Source organism: Nannospalax galili, unplaced genomic scaffold, assembly GCF_000622305.1.
Source record: "Nannospalax galili isolate Female #2095 unplaced genomic scaffold, S.galili_v1.0 scaffold557, whole genome shotgun sequence".
NCBI classification, from domain to species: Eukaryota; Metazoa; Chordata; class Mammalia; order Rodentia; family Spalacidae; genus Nannospalax; species Nannospalax galili.
In genome coordinates, this window is record NW_008340356.1 from 1,031,225 (window position 1) to 1,050,511 (window position 19,287).

At 41.6% G+C, this 19,287-nt stretch overlaps 1 protein-coding gene across 3 annotated transcripts in view; it reads right to left on the minus strand.

Moving 5' to 3' along the window:
* Positions 1-433: 433 nt before the first annotated feature.
* The window catches only part of Mccc1 (methylcrotonoyl-CoA carboxylase 1), a 49,417-nt gene continuing 30,563 nt past the window's right edge, over positions 434-19,287 (minus strand). For 2 of the 3 annotated variants that reach the window (XM_008835397.3, XM_008835398.3), the window contains 8 exons: positions 19,047-19,156; positions 17,545-17,761; positions 16,423-16,509; positions 11,801-11,850; positions 6,566-6,703; positions 4,322-4,426; positions 2,149-2,220; positions 434-1,388 (listed from right to left, as the gene is read on the minus strand). In XM_008835397.3, the coding sequence (XP_008833619.1) occupies positions 1,260-1,388; positions 2,149-2,220; positions 4,322-4,426; positions 6,566-6,703; positions 11,801-11,850; positions 16,423-16,509; positions 17,545-17,761; positions 19,047-19,156 (908 nt within the window). In that variant the 3' untranslated portion in view covers positions 434-1,259. The remainder of the gene's footprint in view (positions 1,389-2,148; positions 2,221-4,321; positions 4,427-6,565; positions 6,704-11,800; positions 11,851-16,422; positions 16,510-17,544; positions 17,762-19,046; positions 19,157-19,287) is intronic. The other variant, XM_017798743.2, reaches the window with a different exon arrangement.

Consider the following 19,287-nt stretch of genomic DNA (forward strand, 5'->3'; position numbering starts at 1 on the left):
TGCTGGTGCTGTAACTGCTGAGCCATCTCCCTGGCTCTTATCCATTCTTTGTTTAAAATTATGTTTTTCAAACATATCCACATTAAGGATTAATAAATGATGTTCTAGGATGATACACTTTTTAAATTCACACTTAGCAAGTACAGTGCCATAAAGGCAGAGGTATCTAGAGACAAACTTTCTAAACACAAAAACTATAAACAAGCAACATCTACTCTTTAAGCTACCTAATTAAGTTACTCTTGGTTGAGTTTGGCTTTTTTACATCTGCCTCTGAAATATGTTACTATTTTCATCATGATTCTAACTGAAAAATAATTCCTTCACATGACCATTTCTATTAAACCACTCTTGATCAAGTTGCCTACTCCATCCCTTTCTAAAGGAATATAATGTATAAAATTTGAGACAGAAACAAACATAAGCTTCCAAATAAAAAGTACAATTCAATTTTATTAGTGTGAAAAGATAATGACCTTGTGACCCAAGGTCATGATTTGTAAATACTAAAAGGTTTTAGGCACAATCACATCATCATTTATTTAATAAAAGTCCTCTGTGTGAGATCCCTTAGAGATGCGGAGGTGCCTGCTCTACTCATCCAAGATACTGTGCACGTGGTCAACCACACCATCGTTTACTTAATGAAATTCCTCTGTGTGAGTGAGATCCCTTAGAGATGCGGAGGTGCCTGCTCTACTCATCCAAGATACTGTGCACGTGGTCAACCACACCATCGTTTACTTAATGAAATTCCTCTGTGTGAGTGAGATCCCTTAGAGATGCGGAGGTGCCTGCTCTACTCATCCAAGATACTGTGCACGTGGTCAACCACACCATCGTTTACTTAATGAAATTCCTCTGTGTGAGTGAGATCCCTTAGAGATGCGGAGGTGCCTGCTCTACTCATCCAAGATACTGTGCACGTGGTCAACCACACCATCGTTTACTTAATGAAATTCCTCTGTGTGAGTGAGATCCCTTAGAGATGCGGAGGTGCCTGCTCTACTCATCCAAGATACTGTGCACGTGGTCAACCACACCATCGTTTACTTAATGAAATTCCTCTGTGTGAGTGAGATCCCTTAGAGATGCGGAGGTGCCTGCTCTACTCATCCAAGATACTGTGCACGTGGTCAACCACACCATCGTTTACTTAATGAAATTCCTCTGTGTGAGTGAGATCCCTTAGAGATGCGGAGGTGCCTGCTCTACTCATCCAAGATACTGTGCACGTGGCCACCTCTTTGATGGACAGTTCATTCGGATCCTAATTTCTCAGATTCTTCCTTCTCAAATTCCACTAACGCCGCGTGTCTGTTGGCCTGGGACCCTTCTTTGAAGAACACCTTTTTTACTGTGCCATCTTTTGGAGCTTTTATGGTATGCTGCAGGGACAGGAGACACAAGATTGGTGGTGGTGTCAGTGAGGGCCAGGCACACATGAGCCAGACCAAAGGGAGGGATACAGCCAAGACTTTGGATGCTCTGTAGTTTCCCGGTACCTTATTTATTTATACAGCTTGTTTGTTTGTTTATACACATCTCCAAAGTCCAAAGAGAAAGTGGTAATACTTTTATAATTGAGAGGAATCACTACTTAGACTAAGTGGTAACCCATTCGAGGGCACAATTGGGAAGCTCTGGTGTAATGAAAAGACTTAGCTTGGTTTCACAACAGACTCTCATCTGGGAAGCTTTTAAGAAGTGCTGGGACTAAGGGTGCAGCTCAGTGGGAGAGTGCCTTCCTAGTCTACACAAGGCCCCAGGTTCAATCCCAGCATTTCATAGCAACAAAAGTATTGATCTGTGGGCCTTACTTACGAAGATCTGAATTCAACTTGTCCGGGTACTGGCCTACAATGTAATGTCTGTCATCCTAAGTTCAGCCTTACAAAATAGCAACAGTTAGCATTTGATTGAGATATTTCTGATATTTTCATTAATTTCAGAATAACAGGTATGATTTCACAAAATTAAAATGTATTTACCAAAAGCACAGTTTGTTTCAGCTTCTTTCAATTAATGCTTGGCCAGTTCATGGCCTGTAATATTGAAAATAGTATTAACCCATGAAATAAAGTGAAGAATAACTAGGCCTGACTCTTCCCAAGGCAACGTGGCAACTGAACTTGTGCTTTCACGTACCTCCATCTTCATGGCAATCATAACCATCAGAGAGTCTCCGGCCTTCACTTTGTCTCCAGCCTTCACAAACACCTAGAGATTGAGTAGTGTGTTAAAATACAGGTCCTTCACACATGCCTGTGTGGCTGTGTCATTTACCAAAGACAGCAGTACCAGGGAAACTGGAGACTGCTAGATCATCCAGTGCTGCACTGCTGTGTGTTTATGGCTGGGATGCTTAGTCCCCTACTCCAATCACCTAGCTGTGCTTGAATCAGATGAGCATATTTCACATACCTTGATACCTTTCTGGTTTAATTTTCATGAATGTATAATCAGGACACATCTCCAACAGGGAAGGACTGATTTTCTAGTTTGAGTTGCCTAGGATAGAGTTTCAAGTCGGCAGGGCTTATGTAGTAAGTGTGTAAACAACTCTTGTGAGAACTAAACAATTAGCAACTCCAAAATATTTTCATGTTTGTTTTTACAAGTATAAATGAGCTGATATAGTACAAGAGTCACTTGATTAACACAATTACCAAAGCATTTCTGAGACTATCACCAGTAGAGTCTCAGTCATTGTGTGGAGTCAGAACTGTGAAAAGCAAGAAGCATCCTTGAGAGCTATAGGGGTCACCCAACCTTTGGTAACGCTTTAGTAAAGCCTCAAGAAGCCAATGCATAGTTAGGGGCAGTTATGGGAAATGCCTATCTTTAGACTTAAGAATTATGCACTATGCAGGCACCCTAGTTGTGAGAGGCTGGTACGAACAGACTGACCAAGCTAAAGGCAGATCTGGTATATCAGCTCACAAAGAGAACAGTGTGTGATTAAATAGTTATTTTCTTCTTTTTAAAAATGGGTTCCAAGAATATACAGCTGATTTTTACTTTTTATTTTGCAGTGCCAATGATTAAACTCAGGACCTCATCTATGTTAAGTTATCATCAAGCCACACCTCTAGCCCACTTAATGTACTATGACAATGTATTAGGAAGATTCTCTTGTACTTTATATAAAAGGAGATCAGCAACGTAGTGCCAGGGAAGTTAGATCAGCTGTGCTACTATCTGAATGTCTCTGTCCTGCTGAAATTAATGTTAAAATAATTACTTCTGAAGGTGACAGTATCTGGAGATAGAGGTGATTTAGTCACCAGGGATCTGTACTGTAATAGAGAAGGCCCAAGAGAGGTCCTGTGCCCCTTCTGCCTTGAGAGAACACTGGGAGAAGACAGTGTGCTCAGTCGTGATACAGGGAGCAGACTCTTTTCTTACCAGGTGCAAAATCTGCTGGTGCTTTGTTCTGGAGTTTTCTAGCCTCCAGAACTATGAAAAACCAATTTCTATGGTTTACAAGCTCTCAGTCTATGGAATTCTGTTCTAGTAGCCCACATGGACTAAGACAGTAACAAACATCAACTGAATATATCCTGTAGTCCATATCAAACCATGTGTTTTGCCAGGCATGGTGGTGTATGCTTATAATCTCAGCACTTGGAGGACAGGGGCAAGGGGATTGCTATAAACCCAAGGTTAGCCTGGGCTACATAGTGAAACCCTGTCTCAAAAACAAACAGCTTTTCCTCCAGCCTTCCTCCCCTCAAACAACAATGTCCCCCCAATACTAGCCTTTCAAATTTAACACAGATACAATTATGCCATTATTTAATGACAACATTGTTAAATTTAACATTAAAAAATGCCTTTTTAGATAATGTTTGGTGAACACTATTTTAATCCACAAAATACAGTTTGAATTAGGTATGGTAACATGGACCTTGGAGGGTCAAACAGGAGGATCACTTCCTTCAGCCTAGGAACGGAAGACTGCTTGGGAAACAGCAGACTTACTGTCTGCTTCCCTCCTTCCCTCCCTCCCTCCTTTCCTTCAAGTTTGAACTCAGGCACATCCCACCCCCCCAACCCCCTGCCCCAGGCACACACAAAACAAAACCCCAAAACCAAACCAAACCAAAATAACCCAGTGATCATTATCATAAATTAGGTACATAGACATTTACACTGAAGATTGAAATACTAACTTCAATCTGTAAAAGATCCTGCTTTCTTGAGGCAAATGCTTTCCATGGAGCAAAACTTAGAAAGGGAAAAAGACACATGACAAAGCTCCACAGAGACGTTTGCTGTAGTCCTTCCTGGCGTCCATCTATAGCTGTCTCGTGATTACCTTTTCAATGGTTCCAGTCATAGGTGCGATCATGCCGCCCTGAGCTCCTGATCTTACTGGAGACAAGTACCTGGGTACTGGAATGTTAACTTCAACACTGCCATCCTGAACAAAAACAGAGAAAATGGAATCAAGATCTCATCATTTTATATTCACTTATATACCTGAGCTACTGATAATTTTTAAGCTATTAACTATTAGTCATCACTGACAGGGTTCTAATACAGCTTAATGGTTAAAAACACCTCTTGCAGTCTAGTCTCCCACAATACAAGGGTAGTCTATGGATGCCTCACCAGCAATTAAGAATTAAGGGACAGGATTGTAAGTGACATGGTGGTCTCTATCTGGAAGTGATTTTTAGTAGCATCTCTACTATGGAGTGCTTAAATCTATGCCAGGAACTTTACACTTACATACATTTAAGTCCATTAAGTTGTAACAATTCTATAAAGTAGGTATGCTTTCTATTTCTGTTTTCTGGGTGGCAGAACCGAAGCCCAGAAAGTATAACTGTATGAAGTCACACAGACACTAAGTGGCAGGGTCAGGATGTAAGCCAGGGAAGCTTCACCTTCCAGAGCTGTTTATCACCCCATGTCCTGCCTCTAGCATGGCACTGTTACAGTATTGCTGGCTACTGAAAGGAGCACCTGGGAAAGTTGGATCATCCTGACTTTATGCACAGTTTAATTACTAGCATACTAAAGCCACCTTATTATAAAGACAGCTTCCCCATGTGTGAAGACTCTACAGGCTACAGCATATCTGATGAACAGTCCGCTCTTCCTTGGCCCAGGCTGGAGGCTGAGGACTCTTTGGTTACTGGGCTCTGAACCAGAGCAAGGCCAAGTGTGACTTGGCTCGTCTCCGACTGCCAAGTCATCACCATTCATCTCATTTACCTCTCTACTGCCCCCTCCCTCCCTCAGGAGCATCGGGTTCCCAGACTCCTTTCCCAGTGGTCACCACCTCCCCAATCCCCAGGATTCTGAATGTCAGGGGAATGAGTCTGGGGAAAGTGGGCAGATATTAGGATCCTGAGAGAATGCCAGCACTGAGAGGACGGACTCTAACCAGGAGAGTGTAAGCTTCAATTCCAAATCCAAAGAAAATGGTTGTATCTAATAATGAGAATCTGTGGGTACAAAACATGTAAACAGAGACTAGAGAAGGTAGGACTGTGACAAAGAAATACGGAAAGAAACATGTTCCTAGTGGTGGAAGGGAGTGGGCCCCTCTCATTTCTCTTTCGGTGAAATGCCTCCGGTCAAGTGTAGGTCTGACCTTTATTAATGGACATGATCTGGACTAATAACTTTTAATGAACCCCCCAAAAAACCAGGCGCAGGCTCTTGGGTCTGAAGAGGGAGCATCTCCTTGGCAACCTCAGTTTGCTACTTCACCCGTAAGGATAATGAATGATCCAGGTTACTCCCAGTATCAGGGAGGCAGAGGCAGGCATATTGATGGAGGCCAGTCTAGTTTACATGGCGAGTTCCAGGCTGGCTGGGGCTACAAAGAGACTGTAACAAAAAGACAAAAAGAAATGGATGAATGTGAGTATGCCTGAGAATTAACATATCAAAGTGATGCAAAGCAGTGCACCTACCCACTGGACACAGTGGAGGCTGGGAAGGATGGTGACTTTAGATGAAAGTGAACTAGGGATGAAAAGACCAGATGGTCTGTGAGGAGTAAAGATGGAGCTCAACTTGAATTTGTATTTCTGCAGTGAAGCTGCAGAAACCATTTTGAGTAAGTGGTGTGGCCTGATTTGTTTTGCAGGGGGCAGCGCACAGGATGGGACACATATCAGTGGGAGAAACAGGGTTTCAGAGTCAGTTCCATTGGCATGGGGTGCAGATAAAGACAGCTTCATCTATACAAGTTGAGGGGACAAGAGAGATCCATCAGCACAGTTCTCAGAGACAGAGGGTTTTAACAGATAGCTAGGGGCACCAGTATCTTCCAAGTTCGGGCCAGCTCTTAAAAACTTAAGAGTCAGTCTGTTCAGGTGAGTATGACGTTGGCATAATAATGCTGCAGTCAAGCAATTCCTTCTCAAATTTCAAGATGGATATCAGAGCCAGACATGGTAGCCTACACCTATAAACCTAGCACTCAGGAGGCCAAGGCAGGAAGATTGCCATGAATTCTAGAACAGCTTGGGCTACAGATAAAGACCTCATCAAAACCAAACCAAACCAAACCAAAACAAAGAGTGAGAGCCTGAGACATCACCATGGAAAACAGGTAGATGGTGTTGTTGAGGATAACCAGCTTGACTTTACTGGATACTCCATTGACAGAAGACTTCAGGTAAGTACAGCCTCCCTCACTGGAAAGATCACCAAGGACTCGAAAGGTCTTGTCTCCAATCTGAAAAACATAAAAGTCTTTAAAATAAACAACCACATAGAATAAATACGAATGTTGATATCATTAGCAGTTTCAAAGTTAACATAAAATATATTTTTAAGAAATCATGTAAGAATCTCCCGGCCAAGATTCTTAACCAAGAGTTAGAGAGATGGCTAAAAGCACTAATGCTCTTACATAGGACCCAGGTTCAGTTCCCAGAATTCACATGGCAGCTCACAACTGCCTGTAGTTTTAGTTCCAGGAGATCCAACACCATCTTCTATCTGTCCTGGGCTCCTGCATACATGTGATAAACATATACTCATGGAGGCATACACACACACACACACACACACACACACACACACACACACATAAACAAAACAGACTCCAGGGGCTGGAGAGATGGCTCAGCAGTTAGGAGTACTGGCTGCTCCTGCAGAGAGCCCGAGTTCAATTCCCAACACCCACATGTCAGGCAACAACTGTAACTCCAATTCCAGGGGATTGGACCCCGTCCTCTGACCTCCTTGGGTATTGCACAACACGGGTGCACTTATGCACATGCAGGCAATACATTCATACACATAAAATAAAAATAACAAAGTATTTTAAAAAGATTCCTAATCAAAATAATTTAGATACAAATAGCAGTAAGATAATTAAATTTAAAAAATGATATAAGCTACCCTATCAGCATAATGCCAAAGATAAACGTGCATTTAAGGATGGAAAGGATAGTAATAAAATAGTTAAATAAAAATACAAATCAAGCCGGGCATGATGGTGCACGCCTTTAATCCCAGCACTCGGGAGGCAGAGACAGGTGGATCTCTGTGAGTTCAAGGCCAGCCTGGTCTACATAGTGAGTTCCAGGACAGCTGGGGCTACAGGGAGACCCTGTCTCAAAAAGACCAAAAAAAAAAAAAAACAAAAAAAAAAACCCAAATCAAGCCGGGTGTGGTGGCGCATGCCTGCTTTTAATCCCAGCATTCTGGAGGCAGAGACAGTAGGATCTCTGTGAGTTCCAAACCAGCTAGGGTTACAGAGAGACCCTATCTCAATAAGACAAAAAGAAAAAGGAAAAATCAAGGGGCTAGAGAGATGGCTCAGTTATTAAGAGTACCTAAGTTAAATGAAGATTTCCTGTGTCAAAGTCAGTAAAGAAAAAAACTAGAACTAGAGGGTATTTCTTATCGACATGAAGATCCAACTCATGGGCTTTGGTTACAATTTAAGAAGATATGGGGGCTGGAAAGATGGCTCAACGGTTAAGAACACTGGTTCTTGCAGAAGACCCGGGTTTGAATCCCAGCACCCACATGGCAGCAACAACTGTCTATAACTCCAGTTCCAGGGAATCCAATAGCCTCTTCTGTCCTCCTCGGGCATTGCACGACACAGGTGCACTTACCTACATGCAGGCAATACACGCATACACATAAAATAAAAATAACAAAACATTAAAAAAAAAAAAGATACATGAGCTGCAGACTGACCACAATTTTCTTGTTCTAAGAGGCTGTGCCAAAGGACAGATTTCTTACCTCATGTCTCAAAGGAGCCGGCAAACTAACACAAACCCTTTTTGTTTTAAAGAGTGTTTTCTGGCATTTATACCCAAGAGATTTCCCTCACACTTAGAAAATCCATCCAGGTCTCTATGTTTTTTGATTCAATTCCCACCACATTAGTCTAGAAGTCCATGTCGACTCTTCAGGTATACTGTGTAGGCTAAAGTGAAGTAGGTCACATGGCATTATTTGTACATTGGTTCTCAACTAGCTTAAATTAAATATGACATTTTATTCTACCTTGTAATCTACTAAAAACAGCTATTTGAATAATCTGTAAAATCCTCAGGGTATAACAGAATGGAAAAATTTAGTCTAAAGATTCACAAAAGCACACTTAGTTCTATGAATCAACGGGCACAAGTTGGCAATTTACCAGTCACCAACGAATAAGAAAAAGTCCCCAAACCAGGGGCATCACTATGAAGATGGCTCTCATGTACTACAGGTAAGAAGACTTCCCAGGGCTTCAGGGCTCTGAAACCTGGAGAAAGAGAACAACCAAATCTCAAAGTGTTGGGAAATCTAACACACACTGTGATAAATCCATTCTGTAGAATTTGAAATCTTTTAGCTCATATTAAAAATGATAGTCTCTTCCCTCAACTTGTACCCGAGTGCCTACATTTTAAAAATGTAAGGCAAGAGGGCCTAGAGGGTAAAGGTGCCTACCACAAACCCAAGGACCTGCGTTTTATCTTTGGGGCTCACATGGAGGAAGCAGAGAACCCACTCCTGGAAGCTGTCCTCTAACCTCCACACAGACTGTAACACATGCCCCTGCTATACATACAAAAATTATTTAGAAACCCAACTGTTGGGCTGGAGAGATGGCTCAAGAGTTAAGAACACTGACTGTTCTTGCAGAAGACCCTGGTTTGAATCCCAGCACCCACATGATAGCTAACAATTGTCCATAACTCCAGTTCCAGGGGATCCGACAGCCTCTTCTGTCCTCCATGGGCATTTCACAACATGGGTGCATTTACTTACATGCACGTATAACACTCATACATATAAAATAAAAACAATAAATAAAATATTAAAAAATAAAAACCCAACTGTTTTAGCACTTCATTTTGCCAGCAGACTTGTAATGTAGGGCTGTCAGAAACTTTACCCTGGAGGTTCGTAGAGTATTGCTTAAATTCCTTGGGTTTTTCAACAGCCACGTGGAGGGTCTATAAAGTCAAATTATAGGACCAAGATATTATCTGCCTTTTAAAACATTCATTCTCTCATGAGTATGGAGTAGCATTCTCCAGAAGCTACTGGACATGTATGAATGCTCCACTTCTGATAGCTAATATAATGTGTATTTGTATGATTTTTCTGCTTTCTCCATTCTACCTACAGCTTAACAGAAACAACAAAACTGGGATTAAAATACAGATAGGACAGGAACATGAAGAGGAATTTCTCCCAAGAAGATACACCAATGGCAAGTAAATACAACAAAAATGCTCAACATCTTTAAGTCATTTACAAATCAAAGTCTTAACACCTTACCCCATCATTAGGATGATTATTATTAAAAAACAACCAAAGAGAAAGAAAAGAACAAGCAGTCTGGCCAGGATGTAGAGAAACTGGAACTCCTGTGCAATGGTCGTGGGAATGCAAAATGCTGCAACGTCTACAGAAAACAGTGTAATAGTTTATCACAAAGTAAGACCAGAATTACTCCATGATATAGCCATTCCACTTTTGGATACACGCGCAAAAAATTGAAACAGGGTTTTGAAAAGATATCTGTACACCCATGTTGCTAGCAGTGTTCTTATTAATAGCTGAAAGTTGGAAATAATCCAAGTGTTCACTGACAGATGAATGGATAAGGAAAATGTGGTATATGAAATATCATCTGCCCTAAAATGGAAATTCTGATACTTAACATTATGTTAAGTGAAATACGCCGGTCATAAAAGGACAAATATTAAACTGTCCCACTTTGTCGGGAGCTATTAATCCATTATGTACATAAGCTGTGTCAGGCTTGTTTACTGAGTTTGTGGTTTTGCACACCAGTACCTAATCTGCCAAATCAGGAGGAATGTGTTTATATGGTGGAGCTCACAAAACAAGTATTTGACCGCTCCTTGACCCTCAGATACAGGTGGGAAAAACAGCTGTTGAAACTAACTGAGTTCTTCTGTAAAAAGGTGGAGCTGAAATAAACCGTGGCTGCAGTCTCTACATACAGCCCTCCCAAGTATCTTTTCTGTCTCTTGTTCTTTCTTTCAATCCTCACTCCCCCTTTCAGGTACTGTCCGTCTTGGCCGGCTGGCACCAGCACCACTTATATCAGGTACCTTGAGTATCCAACTCACAGAGAGGAAATAGAACAGTGGTTCTTAGGAACCGAGGGAAAGGAGAACATACCTGTTTAACAGGTACAACATTATAGCTTCAAAAGACAAAAAAAACAACAAAACTTATACCTTCAAACTGCCTGCCTTCTAAGTTTTTATGTTTTTGCCCATAAATTAAGTGCTGCTCTGAACCTTGGGGAGAGATGGTCCTTTTTGCAATGGGTGATGGTTAATGCAGGGACTTGTAGCTGGTCAGTGTGCTGAAAATAACACTGTTGAGTGCTCAGCCACAAACAGGACATCTCTATCACTCCGTCCAAGGCCCAGGGAACATTGTGGAAGAGGAGGCAGGAAGAATGCACAGGCCAGAGGATGAGAAGCAGTGTCATGAGACATTGTCGGCCACACACGGGTGTCTGCAGGACAAGCACAAGCTCTGCACAAGAATGGGCTTTTCAACACTGCCTATGGATGTGGGACTGTGAGGCCCCACCTTCCAAAGGAGTTATTGGCAGTTAATGGTCGCTAGAGGAGGGTGTATCATTTTCTTCAGTGGTATAACCACTGGTGAATTGCTTATGCACCGGCAAATGGTTCCTTATCCATGTTTATGCAAAGCAACCTTAACTAAACTTTGGATTAAACAAAGAAAAAAAAATCACGAAAAGAGGAAGGGAATTGTGGGGGAAAAAGGATTGATTCAGAGAGAGAGGGAGTGAGATAAGAGAGGGTAATGGGTGTGTATGTGAAGGTCCTCACAATAAACTGTATTTATGTAGGAAATTGTCAAAAAACAGAGAAAGTGTAGGTAGTAAAGCTAAAAAAAAAAAAAAAAAGCCACTGAGGAATGGCAGTGATACTGTGAGCGTTCTTGTGCTACTGAGCTGCGCACCAAACTTCCTGTTATGTTTTCTAAATGGTAACTATCAGCAGTTCTTTGTACGGCTGGCTTCTCAATAATTTTTAGAGTTTACAGGATTCTTAAGCCTGAAAATCCGAGAACCGCTGCTTTGATGAGTATGCGCACACCCGAGGAGCCTGCTAGAGGTTGATTCAAGGGTCTTCTTTTGAAAGGCCAAGTCCTTATTAGCGAAGGAATCAGCTAAACTGGGTAAACAAGTTAGAAACAATACAGAGGATAGTTTCCCCAAACTGCTCTGAAATAAAAGCACATGATATTCTCCTCAGTACAGTTACCATAGTCAAAGACCAGAACCAACGAAGCTTACCTGCATGTCGTATGACCCATCGTGGTTATATGTCACGGCTATGGCTACGTCTTTATGGAATCGGGGGAAATGGAAGAGAAAATAGAAAACATTAAATTATTTCATATCGGAGATAACAAAATTCTCCCTTTCAACTCTAAGCTAGCCAGCTCTTCAAAGAGAAAGCAACATCTTTTAACTCCCTAGGGATACAATTTTTTTTTTTCTTAGAAAAGTACCTGCCAGCGGTCAGTGAAGGCAGATTTTTCAAACCTTTCCCTTTTGAAATTGAGTTTTAATATTTCATATACTTCTACCTCAATAAAAAGGCTACAGTGTTAGCACAGAAAATGCAACTAACTAGTAAAGAGAAGTTCTGGTTCAACGTTCAAACCCACCATCTGACGGCCTCTGTAGTTGGGACTAGGTCACTTTAATGCTTTCAGTTTTGAGTCATTAAATGGGTATGGGGACAGAGGCCATGATAATAGCTAAATAAACATGAAAGTGCTTTAAAAATATAACATATCAGAAGACGGAGAAATTGTGCATGCTATGCATTAATATGGAATTGGTTGAAGATTATTTTCCAAGTTGGAAATCAGAAGTTTTGTGTAGGTGTTCGAGTGTAGCATCTACAAGGGCTGGGGTCCAATCCCCAGTAACAAGCCATGTTTTGTGGGCAGTTATGTAGGTCAATGGCATTTCATGAACTCCTGATCCTCCAGCCATCATTTTGATGCCACCAGCTTGAATTTGCTTCCAGCCTTGATCTTCTCTAGAGCCTGATTAGTCATGACCTGCTGAGAGCTACTGGCACATTGAAATGAACATGCTGGGCCCAACAGATCACTGTCCCCTCCTGCCCCAACAGCTCCAGAGAGGCGTGGCTGTTTCGTTATCCAGTTTAAACCCTTTCACCCTTGCCTCACACTTTGCCTTCCTCATCCAGGGGTCAGCAGCTGGTTGCCAAGTTGTTCCCTTGGAGAACCTGTCCTCTGAGCCTCTTCCTTCCTAACCCTAACTGACCCAGGCTGACAGGCTCTGAAGACATCCTAGGGACCTCCCTGCTTCCCACCTCTGCCATTCTAGCTCCACACTGAATCGCTGTCCCGGCAACAATGGCCCAGCCTCTCAGTTCTATTTCCTGCCTTTCTCTACACACAGGGCCCAGTTCCAAGGGAAAAGCCGGCCAGCTGGTGTCGCGTGTGCCTCTGCTCATGGCTATTCCTTTTCCTCACTGCTGTCCCCAAAACGGGACGCCACGTCTTGTTCATACCAGATTCACAGTCCTTTGGGAAGTGTCTGCCAGGTCTTTTGAACTCAGTCTTGACCATTTAGACTTTTACTATTAAAACTATTATGATTCTCCCCTCATGCTGATTTAAATAAAATTTTTTATTTGTCACTTGTTTTTAAAAAACTACAAAGCTGAAAGTGTTTACAAAGTCAAATACTAAAGTTGACAAACCCTACAGCTTACACCATAACTACTACAGCCTACAGCTTATACCACCAACTACTACAGCCTACAGCTTACACCATAACTACTACACCCTACAGCTTATACCATAACTACTATAGCCTATCGCTTATACCGCCACCAACTACACTGCCACCTTCCACTACATATAATTCCAATTGGCAGAGTCCTTCAGACAAAAGGCAGGGATGAAAAATTTTTTACTCTTCTCCACATCTCTCAGCAAAGCTGCTTTCAAAAGCCTTATATTGAGTGTGTGAAAACTCTTCATCCTATATATTGTCAATGTGCTTTAAATTTTTTTTTTGTGTTTTTGAAACAGGGTCTCCCAGTAGCCCCAGCTGTCATGGAACTCACTATGTAGACCAGGCTGGCCTCAAACTCACAGAGATCCGCCTGCCTCTGCCTCCCAAGTGCTGGGACTAAAGGCGTGTGCCACCAAGCCCGGCCCCCTTTAAATTTTTTTAGGAGAAAATGCCTCCAATTATACCAGATCAGTTTTCTTTCAATCTGCCAAACATGAAAAGTGTTTAACTGACACCAATACTGGTAGGATTGCAGTAAAATTATTAAGATATCAAGTGAACTTGTTATTTTCTCTCCTAGATATTCTTGTTGCCCACCAGAGAATCTTAAATATTCTGTTACACATTTAATAAGACACAGAAATTTAGCAGAGTATATATATAAGCACACATTCTTCAGGAAGTGGGTTTAAAACCTGACTTCAATTACTTTTGGAAAATTCTGATCTCTGAAATTTGGCATTGGTTAAGAAAGATTAGTTACTAATAATAAAGGTGGTGTTAATAGTTACATGGATCCCATTGACCTGTTCTGAAAATGCAAATGAAAGACTATGGAAAATGTTTAACACAGTATCTGAAAATATTCAGTAAACCCGAGCCATTATTATTGACAGTCACACAGAGTTCTGTGAAACATGGCCAATAGTAACAACAAAATTCAAGTCTTAAATACAGCTCTAAAACACGTGGTCATTCTCATTAAGAACTGGTTCTGCTTTAGACTCGTAAGTGCCTCCAGGCTTCCAGTCTGGAATATTTTGAGGTCACTGCTCATTAGCATTTTTCAGAGACTTACTATAACATTTCCAGAAGCTGTTACATTCAGAATTAGATTATTTTTGTAGAATACTGTAAAAAGTATATAGTGAGCTGGGTGTGGTGGCTCATACCTTTAATTCCAGCACTTGGGAAGCAGAGGCAGGCAGATCTCCATGAGACTGAGGCCACCCTGGTCTACACAGTGAGTTCCAGGCCAGCTGGGGCTACAAGGAGATCTTGTCTCAATTTAAAAAAAAAAAAGGTATATAGTGACCAGTAATCAGTCAATGTACTTATTTTTAAATTGAAACTTTTTGCATAATTCAAAACACAACTCAGTGCTTTACTGAAGATTCATGCCAAATAGCAGAGTTGGATCATCTGAATTACACTTACATATGTGATTTGTCTGTTTAATTTAGGTTGCAAAGGCCACTGCAACTTTCCTGCTTCTGATACATGCCTTCAGCATGCAGAAGTCTCCAATAAGACACTTCTAGATTTTGGAGGCTACTTTGTAGGGTGAGATGAGTAAAAACCAGCACAAGATGGAGGGGTTAACCATTTATGGAGTATTACAGAATGAAGATGTTTCATTCAAAGTTTCTTTGTACTTCAGCAATGGTCATCTATGCTTGGGTGAGAGCCATAATGCAATGACTCTGTGAAGGAAGATTTTGCTCCCCAGTGATGATGTCTAGAGTGCTGAGGTAAAGAAGATCCTGTTCTGTTGAGAGAAGAGGGTGCACTGATCTGCTGGCAGGAAAACGCTGTTCTGCCTGGTAAGTATATTGTGTCTAAGTTCACCCATGTGTGCAATGCCTACGGAGGACAGAAGAGGGCATCAGATTCCCCTGGAACTGAAGTTATGGACAGTTGCTGGGATTTGAACCGGGGTCTTCTGAAAGAACAGCCAGAGCTCTTAACTGCTGAGCCAACTCTCCAGCCCAAGTATATGATTTTTATTTTATTTATTTATTTATTTATTTATTTATTTATTTATTTATTTCTTTTTGAGACAGGGTCTCCCTGTAGTCCCAGCTGACCTGAACTCACTATGTAGACCAGGCTGGCCTTGAACTCACAACGATCCGCCTGCCTCTGCCTCCCAAGTGCTGGGATTAAAGGTATATGATTTTTATAACAGATTGTCAGAGTTTAAGAATACCTCACGTTCTAGTGCCCAGCACACCTCACCCACTCTGGCTTCCCAGGCAGACAGCAGAAAGGAGAGTCACCAGCTATCACAGGATGCCTGGCTGTACTTTATAAATGACCTGGCTTCTAGGTGCCAGCCTCTTCTAACTTTAGCTACAAAAAGCCAGACTCTGCCCTGAACTTCTTCAAACTAATATGCAATAAAAAATAAACATTACACTGAAAAGTGTTAGAAATAGCATGGAGCCAGTATCAGCAGCATCCGTAACTGCCCCAGTGAGGCTTCAGCAACACCCACCTTCCATCATCCACAGTGAGCGGCGATCCCCTCATTAAGTAGGTGTGAAGATAAAACTTACATGTGACATACACTAAATGACAGCTCTGTAGTGACCCACCTCCACCTGGACCACATCAAAACACGGCCTGAACTAAGGAAAAAGAGCTGGCCTCAATCCTACCATGGTCACCTCACCAATATTTTGTCACATTTTATTTCAGTTGTTTGCTAAGTATATTTGAAGGCATACATTCATAAAGTTACAAAGCATTAAAAAAGTGTGAAGAAAAACATGCATCATTAACTCTATGACCCTGAGCCAATAATTCTAGTTTTGACATATTTCTTTCCAATGTTTAGGCATTTAAGAGCATGCAACTGACTAAGCATGACCACGATGAAATTCTCAGTTTAATATGGTATGTTTCTATGCTTTACAATTCTCTCTCTCTCTTTTTTATTTTTATTTTTTATTTTTTGGTCTTTTTGAGACAGGGTCTCCCTGTAGCTCCAGCTGGCCTGGAACTCACTATGTAGACCAGGCTGGCTTTGAACTCACAGAGATCTGCCTGCCTCTGCCTCCCAAGTACTGGGACTAAAGGCGTGCGCCACCACACCCAGCCCTACAATTCTCTTTTAATAAAACATTACTTACCATTTTTACCATCTCTAAGAGTCATATTTCTGGTATAACAGATATTCAGTCTTCTTCCACTGCTGAATGAAAATGGAGAGAACTTATCTAGAAAAGATTAAAAATTCAACAACAAATTTACAAATTTCAAGTCCAATAAAGTTATACTTTACTTTTTGGTCTTTTTGAGACAGGGTCTCCCTGTAACCCCAGCTATCCTGGAACTCACTATGTAGACCAGGCTGGCCTTGAACTCACAGAGATCCTCTGCCTCTGGAGTGCTGGGATTAAAGGTGTGCGCCACCACGCCCAGCATGTTCTCACTATTTTAAAGTTAAGGCAGACACTTTCATTGACATCAGAAACTTTCATATGAGAAGTGCTAGCTTTTCTGGAAGAATTGAGTATTTGTAACTAAGTGCTTGTCCTCTGTGGCACCGACACCCCACCCAGCCCCCAGTCTCCACCATTCACTCTTCTTCCACAGGACTCTTGTCTCTTCTACTCATGTTACTGGTCCACCCCGTATGCTTGGGTGTACATAATCCACTGAATGTAATCCAGGGGGTATGGCATAACTAAACTGTAGTCATTTAGTCTGAAGCTTGTAACTGTGCTACTTATAAATTTAAAGAAGAGAAGTGACAACGAGAGGGTATTCCATTCTGAAAATGCCAAGTTCAGGCTCAGGACTGCCACACAGGGAGTATTTAGATGTAACATAAAAAAACAAAATGAGAATAGAGGAAAAAAAAATCTAAAGACACAGTTATATATTTTAAGCTTTCAATATGATTCATCTTGAATGAATCTAAAAATCAAAGATTTTAACAATAAGATCTTATAAGACAAGAAAATCTACTGTAATAATCCTAATAATAAGAAAAGATAAGAGGTTAAAAAAAATTCTGTTTGCTCCAAAGTTTAGGGTTATCCCTAGTAAATAAACTACATTTAATGGGTCAGTAAGTAGGGTTTATGTGTGCACTCATGATAGAGAAACAGCTCTTTTCACACTGAAAAACATTATCTGCAGAGAACAGCACCAGTGGCTGGAAGCACAAAAGGAAAGAAAAAGAGAAGCCTGTTTGCTGCTGATTCAGCAAGCATGCCAAGTAAAGGGATGAGAGGAGCATTCTGTACCTTGCTCGTGAAGTCTGAAAGCATCAGTCACAGCCTTCTCCTTGAGGATAAGCCCTAGGGCTGCCTGGCACATGGACTCTTTGGCAATGGCACTGCAACCGGGCAGCAGGGCCTTGTGATACTGGGAGATGAAATCAGTGTGCACATTCCCAGCTTCGAACTCTGGGTGGCCAGACAGGCGGAGAAGGAAGTCAATGTTGGTGCGCAGCCCGACAATCTAGGAAGAGAATAAAAACCATGGTTCCCACTAAACAGGGAAAACAACATATTCAGAAAAGCATCCACTCTTTTCTAAGTATCTCCTAGTGTAGACAACTAATGGGACAAATGAAAAACCTAAGATAGCCTGTGGTAAAAGGTCACTACTGTCACCATATCCACCATGTGTATCTGGACTCACACATCACAATGCTGCTTAACAGGAGGAGGATGGAGGACATGGTGCTACAGTAGACAGCATGGCAACATTTCACTGGCTCAGGTCAGGAAAGTGATGAACGTTAAGACACACTAGAACATTCCAGAAAATAGGACAACTGCAAATGAAGGCAGGCCTGTGACATGGGGGAAGACAGCAATCAACAACCTGTAAGGAATTGTCTTCAAACACTAAAATAAAAATAAAAAAGGAATCCAAATCTACCCCCACAAAAGGATCAGAGGTAAAAGTAGCTATGAGCTTTGGGCTCATTCATGCACATATTCGCCCATTCCTTCCTTTATTTAATAGCCATTTACTGTGCACTTTTAGGTACTAGGCTCTGGGAACAGGAACAAACAGATGTAGTCCCTGCCTTCAAGAGGTTATGCTTATTTACAAGCAAGCACACAGTAAAACACCAACGATGGCAAGGTGACAGAGAATAGCAAAGGGTCCTGTTTTAAATGAGATGCTGGGAAAGGACTCTGCGGACATAAGCAGTGCCTAGGACAGTCAGCAGATAGTGTGGGGGACAGATGCTCTGCAAAGGAGAACAGAAGCTGACTCCACACTGGAAGAATGCGAATGTGACCAGAATGCTGAGAGCCACAGAAATGGGATGTTTGACCAAATTAACACATAATAATTTTAAATCATGCATTAATAAATCCTTCTGTGGGAGTGAAATCAACATGGTATGAGGCGTCTGCACCAAAGAAATTAATGTGCTATAGAAAAATAAACACTGTCAAATGAATGAAACTGAAGATTAATTTTATTTTTTGAAGAAAACTTAAGGATATAGGCAATACTCCTGTAGGTGGCCTATTTCATAGACTGGCTAGGATTTCATTAAAATAAGTAATGACATTAACAGTTATTTCTACAGGCTTTTTCCCCCCACAACTGAAATAACAGTCCTCAAAGTCTACTCTGACTCACGGGGTCTCTATGAAGTACCGTTTTGTGTGTGACATACATGCAACTGGTAGAAATGAGTTGAGAACACTAAGGCTCTCGTGAGGATAAAGTGTGACTGTGCTGAGCAAGCACATCAGGCCGCTGGCCTCAGCTCACTCACGTTGTACTGATGAAGGCTGTATCTCAGTTTTGACAAGGCTGCCTGGCGATCTGCAGCCCATACGACAAGCTTTGCAATCATGGGGTCGTAATGCACTGAGACTTCATCTCCTAGAATTGAGAAACACTGTGAGTGTCAAACTGAAAGGAAAGAAACAGGACAAAAGGACATTCTGCCTGTGCGTCTCACATTCAGTCCTCACCAAGTCCTGCATGGCAGCTACCAACAGTACACTGTTATT